A 15,892-nucleotide genomic window follows, 5' to 3' on the forward strand; every position below is an offset into this window, starting at 1 on the left:
CAGCCGTAATTGCTCTACCACTCTTGGGGATCTAGCCTCTCATTCATTTTATCGCAATTGGGTAAGTTGCTCTAGATTGATACCCAACCTTTTGGCTTCCCCTCCTTCGCCAAATTACCATATTGCCATGTTTGCTCACTGTCTATAGAGAGCACTGGTCTTTGGTGGTCTGCGCCCGGCTTTCCTCCTCTCCGCACCCCGTCCCTCTTGAGCACGTTCCGGAGAGCATATCTTTTATCTTAGCCTGTTGGCAACGCTTTCGCGTGCACATCGAGCCTCCACCTGCATGGCTCTATTCTCCACGGTCAGCGAGTGCAACTAAAGTTCGCGCTACATAGTAAGCTCCTAGCTTTGATACCTCCATACTTCCCCGGCTCTCCCTCTGCATTCCGGTGATCTTATCTGATGGTTCATCACTTTACTGACCGACCCGTGTAATACAAAATCCAGGCCGATCTTCATCCACGATTCCTACCTTATTCCCACCCTTACTGCTATAATTGCCCCCAATTTCTTCCCAGGCCCGGGTTACGGCCACACCCCGCAACCATGTTGGAGGGTTTGGTTGCCAACCTACTCAACCGCTTCCTGGGAATCTACGTCAAGAATTTCGATGCCAAGCAGCTGAATATCGGCATCTGGTCTGGCGATGTGAAACTTCACAACCTGGAACTCCGGCGGGAAGCTCTTGACCAGCTTCATCTCCCCCTCAACGTTGTCGAAGGCCATGTTGGACAGCTCACTCTCTCCATCCCATGGTCGAATCTCCGAGGTAAACCCGTCCGAGTCGACATCCAGGATGTGTTCCTCCTCGCAGCCCCCAAGGAGGATGCAGACTACGACCCCGAGGAGGAAGAGAGGCGGGCGCATGCCCTCAAAATGGATAAGATTGAGAGTGCGGAGATGCTGAAGGAGCGCAACTCTGAGGGCATGAGCCAGGAGGAGCAGCGCCGAAACCAGAGTTTCACCCAGAGTTTGGTAACTGCCGTCGTCGACAATCTTCAGATCTCCATCAAGAATGTCCACTTCCGTTACGAGGATTCGATCGCTTCGCCCTCCCATCCGTTTGCCGTCGGTGTGACTCTGAAGGAGCTCAGTGCCGTGAGTACCGATTCAGAGTGGAACCCTACCTTTATCCAGTCCAGTTCCGGCACAACCCACAAGTTGGCCATCTTGGGGGCTTTGGCCGTGTATTGGAACACCGATGCAGAACTTTTGGGTACTGGGCGCGGTTCCGACGTTGGCGCCGAAGCTCAAGGAATTGAGCATGCAGAGCTACTTGAGAAGCTTAGGGCTGGCATCGATAACCAAGACAGCGCCCAGTTCATGCTTCGTCCAGTCAGTGGGCGTGCAGGCTTGGAGTTGGACAAATCCGGCAAGCATGACAGACCATCCCTCAAAGCGAGGCTCCTGTTCGATGAGCTGAGCTTTGTTCTCGATGACAATCAGTACCGTGATGCTTTGATGCTTGTGGATCTGTTCCATTATTTCATTCGCCATCAAGAATACAAGAAACTTCAGCCCAAATGTCGACCCAAGGAGGACCCCAGAGCATGGTTGAGATTCGCCGGAGAGGCCGTGCTCAGCAAGATCCACGATCGCAACAGGCGCTGGACCTGGGAATATCAGAAAGAGCGAAGAGATGATCGCATAAAGTATATAGATCTGTTCAAGAAACAGAAGCGAGAAGGAACGCTCATCGGGCCAGATGCAGAGAAATTCGATCAGCTTCAGAGGAAGTTGAGCTACGAGGATATTCGCTTCTGGCGGTCATTGGCACGAAACCAATTGCGGAAGGAGAACATCGGCGTGAAGAAACCGGTGCAACAGCAGACCTGGGGTGAATGGTTCTGGGGCACAAAGAAAGAAGAGTCGGAGGAGACCGCAATGACCGAAGAACAACGGCAGGAGCTGTATAATGCAATCGATTGGGACGAGAAGAAGGCGATCGCAGAAAGTGTCGACGTCCCGAGAGAATGGGTCAAGCTCCAGGTCAATGCCGGCTTGAAGGCTGGTAGCTTCACACTGAAACGGGACCCTCACGGGAGGGCAGATGAAGTCATGAAACTGGTGTTTGACAACTTCCGAGCTAAAGCTCTGCAACGGCCTGACTCGTTCTTCATTGATGTCAACCTTGGTGGTTTGAGGGTGTACGACGGAACTACTCCAGGGAGCCTCTTTCCGCAAATCGTCAAGGTCAAAGACTCTCTTCCAGAACCCAAACACCGCCTGTCCCAAGCCTCGGGTGACGAAGAATTAGACTCCGAAGCAGACGATGACATTTCTGCATATCAAGACAGCTTGTTCCATTTGCAGCTTGAGCAGAACCCTCTCGAAAGCGACGCAGACTCAGTTGTCAAGGTCAAGATGAAGAGTATCGAAGTCATCTATAATCCTACATTCGTCGTTGAGATTGCCAAATTCTTTGAGCCACCGGAGCGACATATGGAGTCTATTGGGGCTCTTCTGGACACTGCGGGTGCTACCGTTGAAGGCATTCGGCAGCAAACCCGAGCAGGTCTGGAATTTGCCCTGGAAGAGCATAAGAAGGTAGATGCACAATTCGACATCCACGCGCCCCTGATCATCGTTCCTGAGAGTATCACACAAGAAAGCTCCCTTTGTCTGATTCTGGATGCTGGCCACATTAGTGTCAACAGCGAATTGGTCGACAGGCAGACTATGAAAGACCTTCAATCAAAACAGAAGCGACAATATGAGGAGGGCGATTACAAGGAACTCGAGCATCTACTCTATGACCGGTTCCTACTAAAACTTGACTCAACTCAAGTCCTTATCGGTCCCGGCATTGAGATCACAAAGTCACAACTTAGCTCGGATGTCGAGTCGCGCAATCTGCATATCATTGACCGCATCAATGTAGATTTCGTTCTGGAGATGTGCATCGTCCCCAAGGTCACCGAACTCACGAGGACTCGTATATCCGGTCACCTTCCTGAGCTACATGCTTCCATGTCTGACAAGAAATACAAGGGTTTGATGAAACTCATTGATATTGCTATTCCACGCTTCAATGATGGTGGCGACCTAAAGAAGAAGGAAGACCATGCGAAAGAGGCGCCTGCGAATACCACCAGAGCTAGATCGGCTTCTTTCCAGCCGTCTAACCTCAGAGAGCTGCCTGTTGTTGACGAGACAGATGACGAGTCGGATGATGAAAGCATGCAGAACAGTATGGACAAGCCTATGAAAATTCATCGCCGAGATTTTGAATTCAAGTTCACGGTGGGTTGTTTGCGAGGCTCACTGTTCCGCTCCGACCCGAATGATCAATTACGCGACCACCTGCTCGTTGAATTGGTTGCCGAAGGCTTTGCTTTAGACTTCTACATGCGACCCTTCGACATGGTCGCGGAGGTCGTTTTGAAGTCCTTGAGTGTGGATGACTACATTGAAGAGAATCCGGTGCCGGAGTTCAAGAGAATCATATCGTCCAAAGGCTTTGACGCCGACGAGAACAAAGATCTCTTCCATCTCAAGTTTGTCAAAGTCAATCCGGATTCTCCTGAGTTCCATTCCACTTACGAAGGTGTGGCAATGAATCTTGACACGTCCGTGTCAACCATCAATCTCGTCGTTACTAGGAAGACGCTCCTGACACTTTTGGACTTTATCCTACTCACATTCACGAGCCCGGACCAAGCAAACAACCAGGTAACCCAGACAGATGACAGTAATCAAGAGCTCGCGGCCGCGAATGAACAAAATCAGCAGACTGGCAAGATTCGCATCAAAGCCAACATGAAGAGCATCGCCCTCATCCTCAACAACGATGGCGTCAGACTTGCTACGCTCAGTCTAAACACTGCCGATGTTGGTATCAACCTCGTGGGCGGCTCGATGCTGATTCAGTCGCGTATTGGAAGCCTGACCCTTATAGACGACGTCAATACTGGTGCATCGGAAAGCTCAGATCTCCGCAGGCTCCTCACCATTGAGGGTGACAATTTCGCAGACTTCAAGTATGAGACCTTCGATCCAGAAAGTGCGGACTACCCCGGATATGACTCGGAAGTCTTCCTGAGGTCAGGTTCAATGAAGATCAATTTCGTAGAAGAGCCCTATCGCAAAATCATCAACTTCCTCGTGAAGTTCGGCAAAATGCAGGCCATTTTCAATGCTGCCCGACAGGCTGCGGCGAATCAGGCGAACCAACTTCAAGAAAATGCTTCCCGGATGCGATTTGATGTTGTGGTAATGACGCCCATCCTGGTCTTCCCAAGCTCGATGACAGAGAGCGGTGTGCATGATACAGTCACTGCCCACTTGGGTGAGATATACGCCAAAAACACCTTTGTTCCTCTGGACGAAGCCAAGGACAGTTCGGCTGTAAATCTGATCTCTTCTGGTGTGCGAAATATCCGTTTGACATCCAAGTTCCATTATGGTGAGGATACTGTAGAGGAGCTTGAGATGATCCAGAAAGTGAACCTTGATTTCAGTATTTGCTACCTTGAACACCAACATGATAACCCGCGTCCAGATATCGAGATCGAAGGGTCTATGTCGCCGATCAATCTCCGGATCTCGCAGAAGCAGTTCAAGTTCCTGTTAGACCTGTCAAAGACGGTCCCGAACGCCTTCGCTACTGACAGCGAACAGCAAGAGCTGGAAGCCTTGGAAGCTCTTCCTTCATCAGTAACAGAGTCCTCTAGAGAGGCCGAGTCCGAACGGATTGAGCGAAGCCTTTCGCGAGACCGACTGTCCCAGGAAGACGTCAAGCAAGAAACCTGGGTTCGATTGGATATGGTCTTCAAGGTGGACAGTGTCGGGTTAGAGCTTATCCTGGCCGCCGATGATGCGCCAGTCGGTCGCTTGGAGGATTCTAGTCTATCCAAGTTCTCACTCAACGACACCAAAGTCAAATTGCGTATGTTGACAGATGGATCCTTGGAGTCAGAGCTCTTAATCCACTCTCTCTCTATCAGGGATAGTCGCAACCAGGACACCAACAAGTTCAGAAAGATCATGTCCTTAATCAACAACGATGTCCAGCAGCAGTTCATGGCCAGCGTCTCAATGTCACCAGGCCCGAAGAAGCACTTAATCGCCATGCTTACCATTGACAGCCCGCGAATTATCCTGGCTTTGGACTATTTGTCTGCTCTGCAGTCGTTCGCAATCTCAGCTTTCGCGTCTGAAGAACCATTGGTTGAAGAGGAGAGTGATGAAACTCCCGAGGAATCAGAACCCAGAACCAGCACCGTCGAAAGTGACGACGCATTTATTAATGCCTTGTCAACTGAAGACGCGCCACCTGCTGCTTCTGCAGCGCAGATGACTGTCTCTTTCAGGGTAAACCTCGTTGATGCGCAGGTGATCACGATTGCGAATCCCGCTATCGCACACACCGAAGCTATTGTCTTGGGAACTAAGCAGCTACTTTTCTCTCATCAGAACGTTTCGACGCTGCAAATCAGTAAAGTGGGCATGTTCCTATGTCGCATGGATAAGTTCGAAACGAGCAGGCTTCGGATCCTGGACGATTTCACCCTAGAGGTGTCTGTGGACAGTCGTGCGCAGGAGAAGGGCTCTTCGCTTACATCCATCAATGCTCACATAGAACCTCTGGTTCTGCGCCTTTCACTTCGTGACATTTTGATGGCGATACAGATTGTCAACAAGGCATCTGAGATGAGGGCTCAAAGAATGCAACCGGTTGAGACCGGCGAAGTGAAGAGCATACCTGAGGCGAAGAGCATCAGGCCCAAATCTTCAAGAAGGCAATCTTCCGGCAGACCATCTTCATCCGCCATGGTTTCAAGAAATCGACGCCGGTCGAGTGCGGCAGCAGATCAGTCAGCTCGAGCCTCAAGCCCGGAACGCTCAGCAATCCTTAAGCGCGAAGAGTTGAATGCTCAAGTCGACGGGCTTAGGGTCATTCTTATCGGCGATCTCCATGATCTTCCATTGCTCGATTGGAGTGTTAAGAAGTTCAATGTCGATGTCCGCGACTGGTCTACAACCCTGAATGCCGATACGAGTTTTGACACCTTCGTTAACGTGTACAACTTCTCGAAATCTGCATGGGAGCCTCTGATTGAACCATGGCAGTTGGGATTCCATGTGGCTAGGGAGATCAACCCCGAGATCTTCTCTATAGACGCATATTCTCATAAGACGATGGAACTCACTCTTACATCTGCCACCATTGCTTTGGCATCGAAGTCATTCCAGTTCCTTTCTACGGACGAGGATGTTCTTTCAAAGCCGAGAGGTGCTGATGCACCCTACCGGATTCGCAACCATACTGGTTTCGATCTACATGTCTGGGCTGATATCGGTGCGGATGAGGATGGGCCGGCTGCTAGATTGGCTGACGGTGAGGAGTACCCTTGGCGTTTCGAGGACTCGACTTCCATGCGTGAGACGCTCGCACCCGAGGGGCATGCCGGGCTTGTTGGCATCAAGCTCGAGGGAAGTGGGTTCGAAAGCGTGAACCGGATCCCGGTTGTTAGGGAAGGTGAAATCCTCTACAGCCTGAAACCCAAGAAGGATGGTGTCCTCCATCGACTCCTGGTGGAGGTCAAGCTAGGCACAGACAATGTGAAGTATATCACCTTCCGCTCGCCGCTGGTTGTCGAGAACAGCACGCAGATCCCTGTGGAGCTAGGCGTCTTCAATCCCCAGGAAGGACATTTGCTGAAGATCGAGAAGATCCTTCCTGGAGAGTCGCGACCTGCACCGGTCGGAGCAGCTTACATGCATTCTCTTGTGATCCGCCCCGATCAAGGGTTCGGGTACGACTGGTCAAATGAGCAACTCCACTGGAAAGACCTACTGCGTCGTCCTACTCGGACTATTAAGTGCCTAAGTGAAGGCGGGCAGCAATCACCTCCCTTCTATTTCCAGATGCACGCTAGCTACAATGAGCGGGACTCTCTCACGGGCGTCTATCCTTACATGAGGATCAAGATATTCGCGCCTGTCGAGATTCAGAACCTTCTTCCTTACGATTTCAAGTATCGAATTTACGACAAGAACACAAGAAAGGACTGGACTAATTTCCTGCGCAAGGGTGGGGTTAGCCCTGTGCATGTCGTTGAGCTCTCTCACCTATTGCTACTCAGCGTTGACCTGGAGGACACGGTGTTCAAGCAAAGTGATTTTGCAATCATCAATGGAAACTCTCAGGATTTCAAGAGAGAGCATACTTTGTCTCTGAAGGATGAGCGAGGTATTCAGCTGAGATTGAAACTCCACTACTTCAGAGTTCCCGACAGTGGTGGTGCCTTCAAAGTCTCTGTCTACAGCCCGTACCTCATCTTGAACAAGACTGGCTTGCCCATGGAGATCCAGAGCAAGGCTTTCCTGCAAACGGCCCGGTCGGCTGCTGGGCAAGGATTGAGGGCTGATTCTAGGAATGGTGGACGTACGCTCCCTTACATGTATTCCTACCATACGGATGATCAGAAGAACCGGTCTATTCTGAGAATAGGAGACTCCGCGTGGAGTAAGCCTCAGAGTTTTGAGGCCATTGGAAGCACGTTTGAGGTCATTCTACCAGACCAACATGGCAAATCCGAATTCCATTCTGGTGTTTCTGTCGCCGAGGGCGAAGGAAAATACAAGATGACCAAAGTCGTGACAATTGCCCCCCGGTTTGTTCTGAAGAACAAGCTGAGTGAAGACATTCTGGTCCGTGAGCCTGGCTCGTCGAATGTTCTCAATCTCAAGAGTGGCGAGCTTGTACCTCTCCATTTCTTGCGCCAAGTTGCGGAGAAACAGCTCTGCCTGTGCTTCCCGGGCGTTAACAACCAGTGGTCCTCTCCTTTCAATATCGCGGATATTGGAACGGTGCATGTCAAATTGGCTAAAGCCCAACAACGTCAGAAACTCATCAAAGTCGACGTGGTCATGGAAGGTGCAACGCTCTTCATCCATTTCAGCTTTGAGACTCGGAACTGGCCATTCTCTATGCGGAATGAGAGCGACATGGAATTTATCTTCTATCAAGCTGTGAGTATCTTGGATTGAAACTCAGGAAAGTCATTTGCTAAATAGGTTGAAGAATCCGAATGTCGAAGAAGACGAGGAAGACAGAACGAATGGATGGCGACCGATCCGTTACCGACTTCCTCCCCGCAGTATCATGCCTTACGCCTGGGATTATCCAGCAACTAAGAACAAGTCTCTTGTACTGACGTGCAAGGGCAAAGAAAGGCATATTAGACTTGCCGAGATCGGCAATCTGATCCCCATGAGAGTCCCGCCCACTCAGTATGGTGAGACTCAGAAGATCATTGACATCAACATCGTTGCCGACGGCCCAACTCAGACTTTGATGTTGTCCAACTTCAAGCAGTCCAAGAGTATGTACAAGCAGAAAGACAGGGGACAGGCATCACAGAGCAGTTTGAGCACCGGCTTTGAGGTCAAGGAACTTGACTCGGATGTCAACTTCAAGGCCCAACTCCGCCTGGGAGGAATCGGCATCTCTCTCATCAACCAGAACCTCAAGGAATTGCTATATCTGACATTCCGCGAGATTGACATCAAGTTCCGGGAGTCAAGAATCTACCAGACCTTGAATACCACCATCAAATGGATCCAGATCGACAACCAATTGTATGGTGGTATTTTCCCAATCTTGCTCTACCCTAGTGTGGTTCCCAAGACAGGCAAGGAAATGGAAGCACACCCGATCTTCCACACAATGGTTACTCGTGTGAAGGACGACTCTTATGGCGTACTTTATATCAAGTATGCCACAGTTCTCGTGCAGCAGATGACATTGGAGCTTGACGAAGACTTCATCTTTGCAATGTTGGACTTCGTCAAGGTACCCGGTGCTTCGTGGTCGGAAGAACATGAGGGCAAGCTCTGTGATGAGGATTTGAATATCCCAGAACCGCAAACCGAAGGCACTGTTTCAGACGTGTACTTCGAGCTCCTCCACCTGCAGCCAATGCAGCTCGATATATCCTTCATGCGGACTGAGCGCGTGAATGCGGAGGATACCATGCAGCCATCCAATCCTCTGATGTTCTTTGTGCATGTCATGACTATGTCGATGGGCAATGTGAACGACGCACCGATCCGACTCAACGCGCTCATGCTAGAAAATGCCCGTGTCTCTCTCGGAGTTCTTGTCAGTAACATCCAGAGTCACTACACCCAGGAATTCTTACGGCAGGTGCACGTGGTTCTGGGATCGGCTGATTTCTTGGGCAATCCCGTCGGATTATTCAACAATGTCAGCTCTGGGGTGGCTGCCATCTTCTACGAGCCTTACCAGGGTCTTGTTATGACCGATCGACCTCAAGAGCTGGGCATTGGCATCGCAAAGGGTGCGACCAGCTTTGTGAAGAAATCTGTCTTCGGTTTCTCTGACAGCATGGCCAAGCTCACCGGAAGTATGTCCAAGGGTCTAGCCGCTGCCACTCTAGACAAAGAGTTCCAAGACCAGCGACGAATGTCCAAGTCGCGAAACCGACCAAAGCACGCTCTGTATGGTATTACTGCTGGTGGCAACGCCTTCGCAACGAGTCTGGCAAGCGGCATCGGAGGACTCGCACGCCACCCTCTCCAGGGTGCCGAAAAGGAAGGCATCCAAGGATTCTTCAAGGGTGTCGGAAAGGGTGTTCTCGGCTTAGCCACGAAACCCGCCATCGGCGCCTTTGATCTTGCCTCGAGTATGTATGCTCATCAGTTAGACATGTGTTGATACTAACTTGCGAGTAGACCTTGCCGAGGGTGTCCGCAACACCACCACCGTATTCGACGCGGAAGGCCTTGATCGTGTTCGCCTCACACGCTTCATTGGCACCGACGGGGTCGTCCGGCCGTACTCGCAACGCGAAGCACTTGGGCAGTTCTGGCTCAAGACGGCCGATGACGGCAAATTCTTCAACGAGGACTACATCGCGCACCTTGAGCTTCCGGGTCGCGACATGCTGGTCATGTTGACCTACGACCGGATCATCCTCGTGCGCACGAAGAAACTCCGCACGGAATGGGATATGCGCCTGAAGGATATCCAAACCATTTCCAAAGAGCGAACTGGAATGAGCATTACTCTCAAGGGGGGTGCTAATGGTCCATTCATCCCGGTGCAGGATGAGAGTTCGCGGAACTGGTTATACCGGCAAATTGCTGTTGGTGAGTGATGGGTTGAGATGTGTTTGCTACGTACAGGTGCTGACTGGGATCTAGCTGTGAACGCTTTCAACGAGAAGTATAATGCCCGTGGGTAGGCTCGACTCGCTATGAGACCCCACGGGGATAATCGTAATGGAGGACAGAAACTGTGCGTGGGAGGCTGACGATTACCTGTTTATGAACAGCGCAATTGTTTATGGTGGGGCAGAGTGGATACAGTTTGCTCCAAGCTGGATCTCCTCGTAGTCGAGATCTTTTGGAGTAGAGAATCCAGCGATATGACCCTGCAATTCAAGTTTAAATTGGACGACCTGTTGATGTTTTCTTTTCTCTGCTCTTGCAATCAAAGCGACTGTACATATTCATATTCAACTTTTTTTTTTTTTTTTTCAAGTTGACTTGACCGGGACCTTTTCATTTGACCACCCTCTGGCTGTAAGCTGTTTTGATGCACCTTTTTCTTTTATCTTTCATCTTTTACGAGAAGTATTGAATTGATAATCCCTGCCCTACCGATTAGGAAGGTAGATTGAATGGGGAGAATTAAGTTACCTTGTCCATACCTTCATATTACCATCGCCTACTTCCACCGATAGAATTAGAAACTCTGTGGAGTGGATCCTCTACTCCACCGTGGTGAACGTTTCGCTATCAAAAACACCATCTCCACCGACAGTCGATAAGACAGTGCTCGTTAAGAGTTGCCTCAATTGGGAAAGATTTTCTAGGATGACTTGGGATACGAAGCTGTGACTTTGGTAGCGATGGATCCATCATTCCATCGAGAGTTCTAGACTGGTACATGACAGGTACGTCCACTGATACTTGGCCGTCATATACTTCCGGTGTCTCTTACCAGTACCATGCTTGTCGTACAAGGTTCAACCTTGTGTTACGGTAGTTGTTCGATGGACGGACTGCCTTGAATACAGTCCTCCTGGACATGCTCACCCCTGCACCATCACGCATGCCAGGCAGTCACAGCGTCATTGATGGAGGATGGCGACAGCAACCATCTTCCACCGCAGACAATTCTCGCTGTTCTTCCTTTGGGTCTGGTACGTTTTGGGAGGGACACCGGGCTTCCTGAAAAGCTGCTAACCCACCGTGGCTGGACCTTTCCAGTTTGGTGCATCTGGCAGGCCTCTACTTTTTCACCAAAGGTTTTTTGCTGACCCGCCAGATCCTGGAGTCCAGAAGCACCTGCGAGGGGCCTCCAAGAGATTTTTGGCCTGACCATGACCATGACCGCAGCCCATCCGCTAATGGACATGCGGATGGTTGTTGGCTCCGGCCAACCTTCAAGAAAGCCGTTATTCTGATCATTGACGCGCTGCGCTACGACTTCACCATCCCCTATTCTCCTTCCATTCAGGCAGCGGAAGAAAAGCCATACCATAATGCCCTCACCGTCCTGCACACCCTCGCAAGTGAGAGACCGCGCAATGCCCTCCTCCTCCCCTTTCTCGCTGACCCCCCGACCACCACCCTCCAACGCCTCAAAGCTCTGACCACAGGCACTCTCCCGACCTTCATTGAAGCCGGCTCCAACTTCGCTGGTTCTGCCCTCGCCGAAGACAACCTCCTCGACCAGCTCCTCGCGTTTCCCTTATCTTCCTACCCCTCTTCCTCGTCCTTCGCCTCCTCCGATCACAATCCTAAGCAACGGCGCCTCGTCCACCTCGGCGACGACACCTGGCTCAAACTCTACCCGGACCATTTCCTCCCACACTTCTCCCACCCCTTCCCCTCCTTCGTTGTCGAAGACCTCCACACCGTCGACACCGGCGTCACCGCCCACCTCCTTCCCCTCCTGCGCAATGACACTCTCCGCCACGAATGGGACGTGATCGTTGGCCACTTCCTGGGGGTCGACCACGTCGGCCACCGGTTTGGAGCCGCGCATCCCCTGATGCGGGACAAACTCCAGCAGATGGGTGCGGTGGTGCGCGAAGTGGTGGCGGCTCTGGACGATGCTGGCGAGGAGACGCTTTTGGTCGTTATGGGGGATCACGGGATGGATGAGAATGGGAACCATGGCGGGGAGACACTGGAGGAGGTTCTGGCTGCTGTGTGGTTATATTCGCCTCGAGCGTGGGTGGGGAGAAGGATCACTGGTGATGGTGATACACATGACGAGGGGAAAGCGGCGGTTCCCCAGGTGGATATCGTTCCAACGCTGGCGCTGCTGCTCGGGGTGCCGATTCCGTTCAATAACCTTGGGAGGCCTATTGAAGAGGTGTTTGCTTTTGGCTCGAGAGGGAGCGATGGACAAAGAGAGGAAATAAACTGGGAACGGTTGGTGAGGGCAAACGCGCTAGCTGCTGCACAGATGGAACGGTTTCATGCCGAGTATACGAGGCTCCATGGTAGTCATAAGGGTGGTGTTGAGGTCCGCATTGGAGATTTCATCCAGGGCGATATAGATTACGGGGATGAGGGCTCCTTGCAACGGGCTTATTGGGGGTTGAGGGAATACCAGGCGGAGATGTTGAAGGGCTACCGACGGGTTTGGGCGCAGTTCAACGTCTTGAATATGGTCGAGGGGGTAGTGATTCTGCTACTGTGTCTTGTTGCAATGGTCTGTGCTCTCGTTGATGGGTCCTGCTTCGACCGGCCGGGAATCAAGTCGAAGGCGGCATTTGCTGGGAGCATGGTGGGCGTTTTTGCTGCAGCTGCTCACTTCGTCTATGCGGACCCTGCATTTCACGTCGTCGTCGAGAGTCTCATCCTAGGCACTACTATAGCCAGTCTGACAGGTTTGATCGCAGGGGCTGACTGCAATGCTGTTCGCCGGTGCTGGCAGTTCGGACTCAGCATTGGGAAGTTGCAGGCCATGTTGTTTCCTCTGGCTCTGGCCGCTGGCTTCGCGTCGAACTCCTACACCATTTGGGAAGATGAGATCCTGCTGTTCTTTCTCTCCAGCTTTGGGATCTGCACATTAGCCTCTGCCACCCAGCCAACCTCCTCCGTTCTGTTCCTGCTACTGACTCGCCTCGCCTCCTATAGCCGCCTGTGTCGAGAAGAACAACTACCCTCGTGCCGGACCACCTTCTACCGACTCGAGAACTACATCCCCTGGCGTATCCTCGCCCCATTTCTGACTGTCTTCGTTATACTTTCGGCATCCAAGGGCTTGAGAAATAGATTCAAGAACGCGTGGAACACACTCTACATTCCTGCACTCTTTCTCCACATTCTGTTCTGGACACTTCAGACCGCCAGCGAGCAGGGCTGGCTCGCCAACATCATCACCGACTACACCTCCAAGACTATATGCATAGTGATCGCTCGAATCGTCCTGCTCGTTGGTTTGTTTGGCCTCGGATCCGTCTTGCTATCTTCCAATCACAGCGACAAACCACACATTCTCACCACCGCCATCTTACTGATATGTATTCTCGTGAGTCCCCCCACCAGCGGTGTTCTGCTTGCATGCCTCTACTCCCAACTCCTCCTGCTCCCACGCACTACAAACCACCGAGTCGGACCCGCCATCGCCGCGCTTCTGGGCTCATTCTACTTCTTCACAACCGGCCACAACGCCACCTTTGCGTCCATCCAGTGGAAAGCTGCGTACACTGGTTTTCGGGATGTGGTGTATCCGTGGTCCCCGCTGCTGGTCGGGATGAATACGTTCGCTGGGCCGGTTCTGGCGGCGTGCGCTGTTCCTTTCTTCTTCGCCCCGTTTGACTCGTCTTCTTCGCCGAAGAGCATGGAAGCTCGAGCCCAGATGATCCTCGCACATGGTATTGTTTACACTCTCTGGGCCGCCGCCACGGCGATCTGGGCGTGTCTTCTCCGGCGGCATCTAATGCTCTTTGCCATATTTTGCCCGCGGTTCCTACTGGCTGGGGTCTTGGTGGGGGTGGTGGATGTGATTGGGTTAGTGAACTCGTTTGTGATGTAGATTGCCAGTAGTCAGCTTAAGAAAGAGTACAACCGGAGAAGTGATTGCGCAATGCTCTTTCTTCCTAGGTTAGGTTATATAGAATGAATGACAGTAGTCGGATGTTCCATGATCCTTCAGTTGACGTCAACAATGATAGAAGCTCAGGAATTGCCCTCTTCCACACCAGCCCCAACCTCCCCTGCCATGTCTCAGTGAGTCGAGTCGTGCTCCCCTTTTCCTCCGAGCCTCAACCCTCACTCCCACTCCCTAATCCCCTCTTCCGTCCGAAGGTGCGGCAACGCAATCACTGGCAGTAATGCACCCAACAAGCCTATTCATACCCTCCCCACTCCCCCCCAAACCAAGGGGGATCCAGCGGGAAGAACAGTCAGTCAAATCATCCCACCATATCCTCCACCCGGACAACACCCCTTCCCCCTCCCCCCCCACCCCTCAACCAACCAAGCATCACACTAGAAAAATAAGCAACATACATGATAACACTTCTGCCCGCCATGGCTCCGATGACAATTGTTCATGCACTTGTCATATCCCTTCCGACACCACTGGGCGTTGGCCTCGTCCGCCGGGGCGGGCGCGGCGTCGTCGACGACGGCCGCTGCCTGGACGGTGTCCGGTTCGGCGTCGGCGGTGGGCACCGCGAGGGCCAGCGAGGTGAGCAGGAGGGTGAGAGGGATGATGAAGCGCATTTTGACTTGGCCTGGCTTGGCTTGGGTCGGGGGTTCGCTTTGGATCAGAGAATGGGTTTGTTGGGGCTTGTTTCTGGTGTTCTCGCGTTGGTGTACTCGGATGGCGATGGAGAGAGTGGTCGTGGTGGAGATGGAGGGGAGTATTTATATCGTTTCTTCGCGCATTTTTCCTGAGCCTTCGGTGCTTGAGATGGGGATGGCGAATGGATTGCGGATTGGTACGATTTTGGTGTTCGTATCTCCTCGTTCAGCAGCTCCATTTTCCACCGAGTTGCGCGTGTCTTCTGACCTTTGGTGGTGTTGCGATGCTGATGCTGATGCTGATGCTGAGAGGGTGGTGGTGGAGGAGGGATACGTTCCGATGGTGATACAATTTTGAGGGTTATTGGGATTGTCGTCTTTGTCGTCGGGACAGAAGAGGGAGAAGGAGAGAGATGTGGCATGGGTCGACATGGTGCTTCTATGTCTGGGTTGGCTGAGTGGTGCCGTTGACTCATGGGGGCCGTTTGGGTTCTGTGGTTTTGTGCGATGGTGATGGAGGTTTTGAAACTTTGAGTGAGGATGGGCTTCGGTGAGGTTGGGATCAGCTGGTGCTTGGTTATCAGCTGGTTGTTATTGATCGGTTGGTAGGGTTGGTGGGAGGTTCATGTTAGATGGTCGTGAGGAGGATGAGGGCTGCAGGAGATAGACCTCGCGATCTAGAGGCAGGACAATCCATTGAGAGAGGAATGTATCTATATTCATCTGTTAACATCAACGTCATCATTGTAAAGATGGGAATAGTCCACACCTGCCCTCAGCACCTACAGTACATCTACATCTACAACAACAACCACCACCACCACCACCACCACCATCCCAGCCCACCCACCAAGAAACCAAGAACACTCGGAAGATATCCACCACATCCCTCCCAGCATTAATCTCAAGATCAAACTTCCAAACCATGAGGCTCGTGAAACAATCCTGCAGAACCTCCCACCCTATCCTCGGTTGACCTCATTCATCCCTCATCAGGGTCCCAAGTCTCAGGGGTTCTTGCCTTGGTGATTCGACACCTCCTACCCCAGGGTCTGCGTAACCCCAAGAATCAATCCGCCCCTCCTTGTGCAACAGTAAGCGGGAGTGAGATGTCGGAGGAGAGGACTGAACAGTCAGGAGACCGTCG

At 52.0% G+C, this 15,892-nt stretch overlaps 3 protein-coding genes across 3 annotated transcripts; all 3 read left to right on the forward strand.

Annotated features, from left to right (window-relative positions):
- Nucleotides 1–549: 549 nt before the first annotated feature.
- BO86DRAFT_304367 (membrane morphogenesis protein VPS13) lies at nt 550–10,217 on the forward strand (the record flags this gene model as incomplete). The annotated part of the gene is made up of 4 exons (XM_025667615.1): nt 550–7,980; nt 8,033–9,656; nt 9,706–10,122; nt 10,177–10,217. The coding sequence occupies 4 exons, from the start codon at nt 550–552 to the stop codon at nt 10,215–10,217; spliced, it is 9,513 nt and encodes a 3,170-aa protein (XP_025531675.1).
- An 855-nt stretch (nt 10,218–11,072) lies between these two features.
- BO86DRAFT_406932 (GPI ethanolamine phosphate transferase 3) lies at nt 11,073–14,032 on the forward strand (the record flags this gene model as incomplete). Its single annotated transcript, XM_025674224.1, has 2 exons — nt 11,073–11,180; nt 11,248–14,032. The coding sequence occupies exons 1-2, from the start codon at nt 11,122–11,124 to the stop codon at nt 14,030–14,032; spliced, it is 2,844 nt and encodes a 947-aa protein (XP_025531676.1). The 5' UTR covers nt 11,073–11,121.
- A 194-nt stretch (nt 14,033–14,226) lies between these two features.
- Nucleotides 14,227–15,240, forward strand: BO86DRAFT_166243 (uncharacterized protein). Its single transcript, XM_025666466.1, has 2 exons — nt 14,227–14,401; nt 14,534–15,240. The coding sequence occupies exon 2, from the start codon at nt 14,552–14,554 to the stop codon at nt 15,101–15,103; it is 552 nt and encodes a 183-aa protein (XP_025531677.1). The 5' UTR covers nt 14,227–14,401; nt 14,534–14,551; the 3' UTR covers nt 15,104–15,240.
- The last annotated feature ends 652 nt before the right edge of the window (nt 15,241–15,892 follow it).

Source organism: Aspergillus japonicus, assembly GCF_003184785.1.
Source record: "Aspergillus japonicus CBS 114.51 unplaced genomic scaffold BO86scaffold_5, whole genome shotgun sequence".
Taxonomy (NCBI): domain Eukaryota; kingdom Fungi; phylum Ascomycota; class Eurotiomycetes; order Eurotiales; family Aspergillaceae; genus Aspergillus; species Aspergillus japonicus.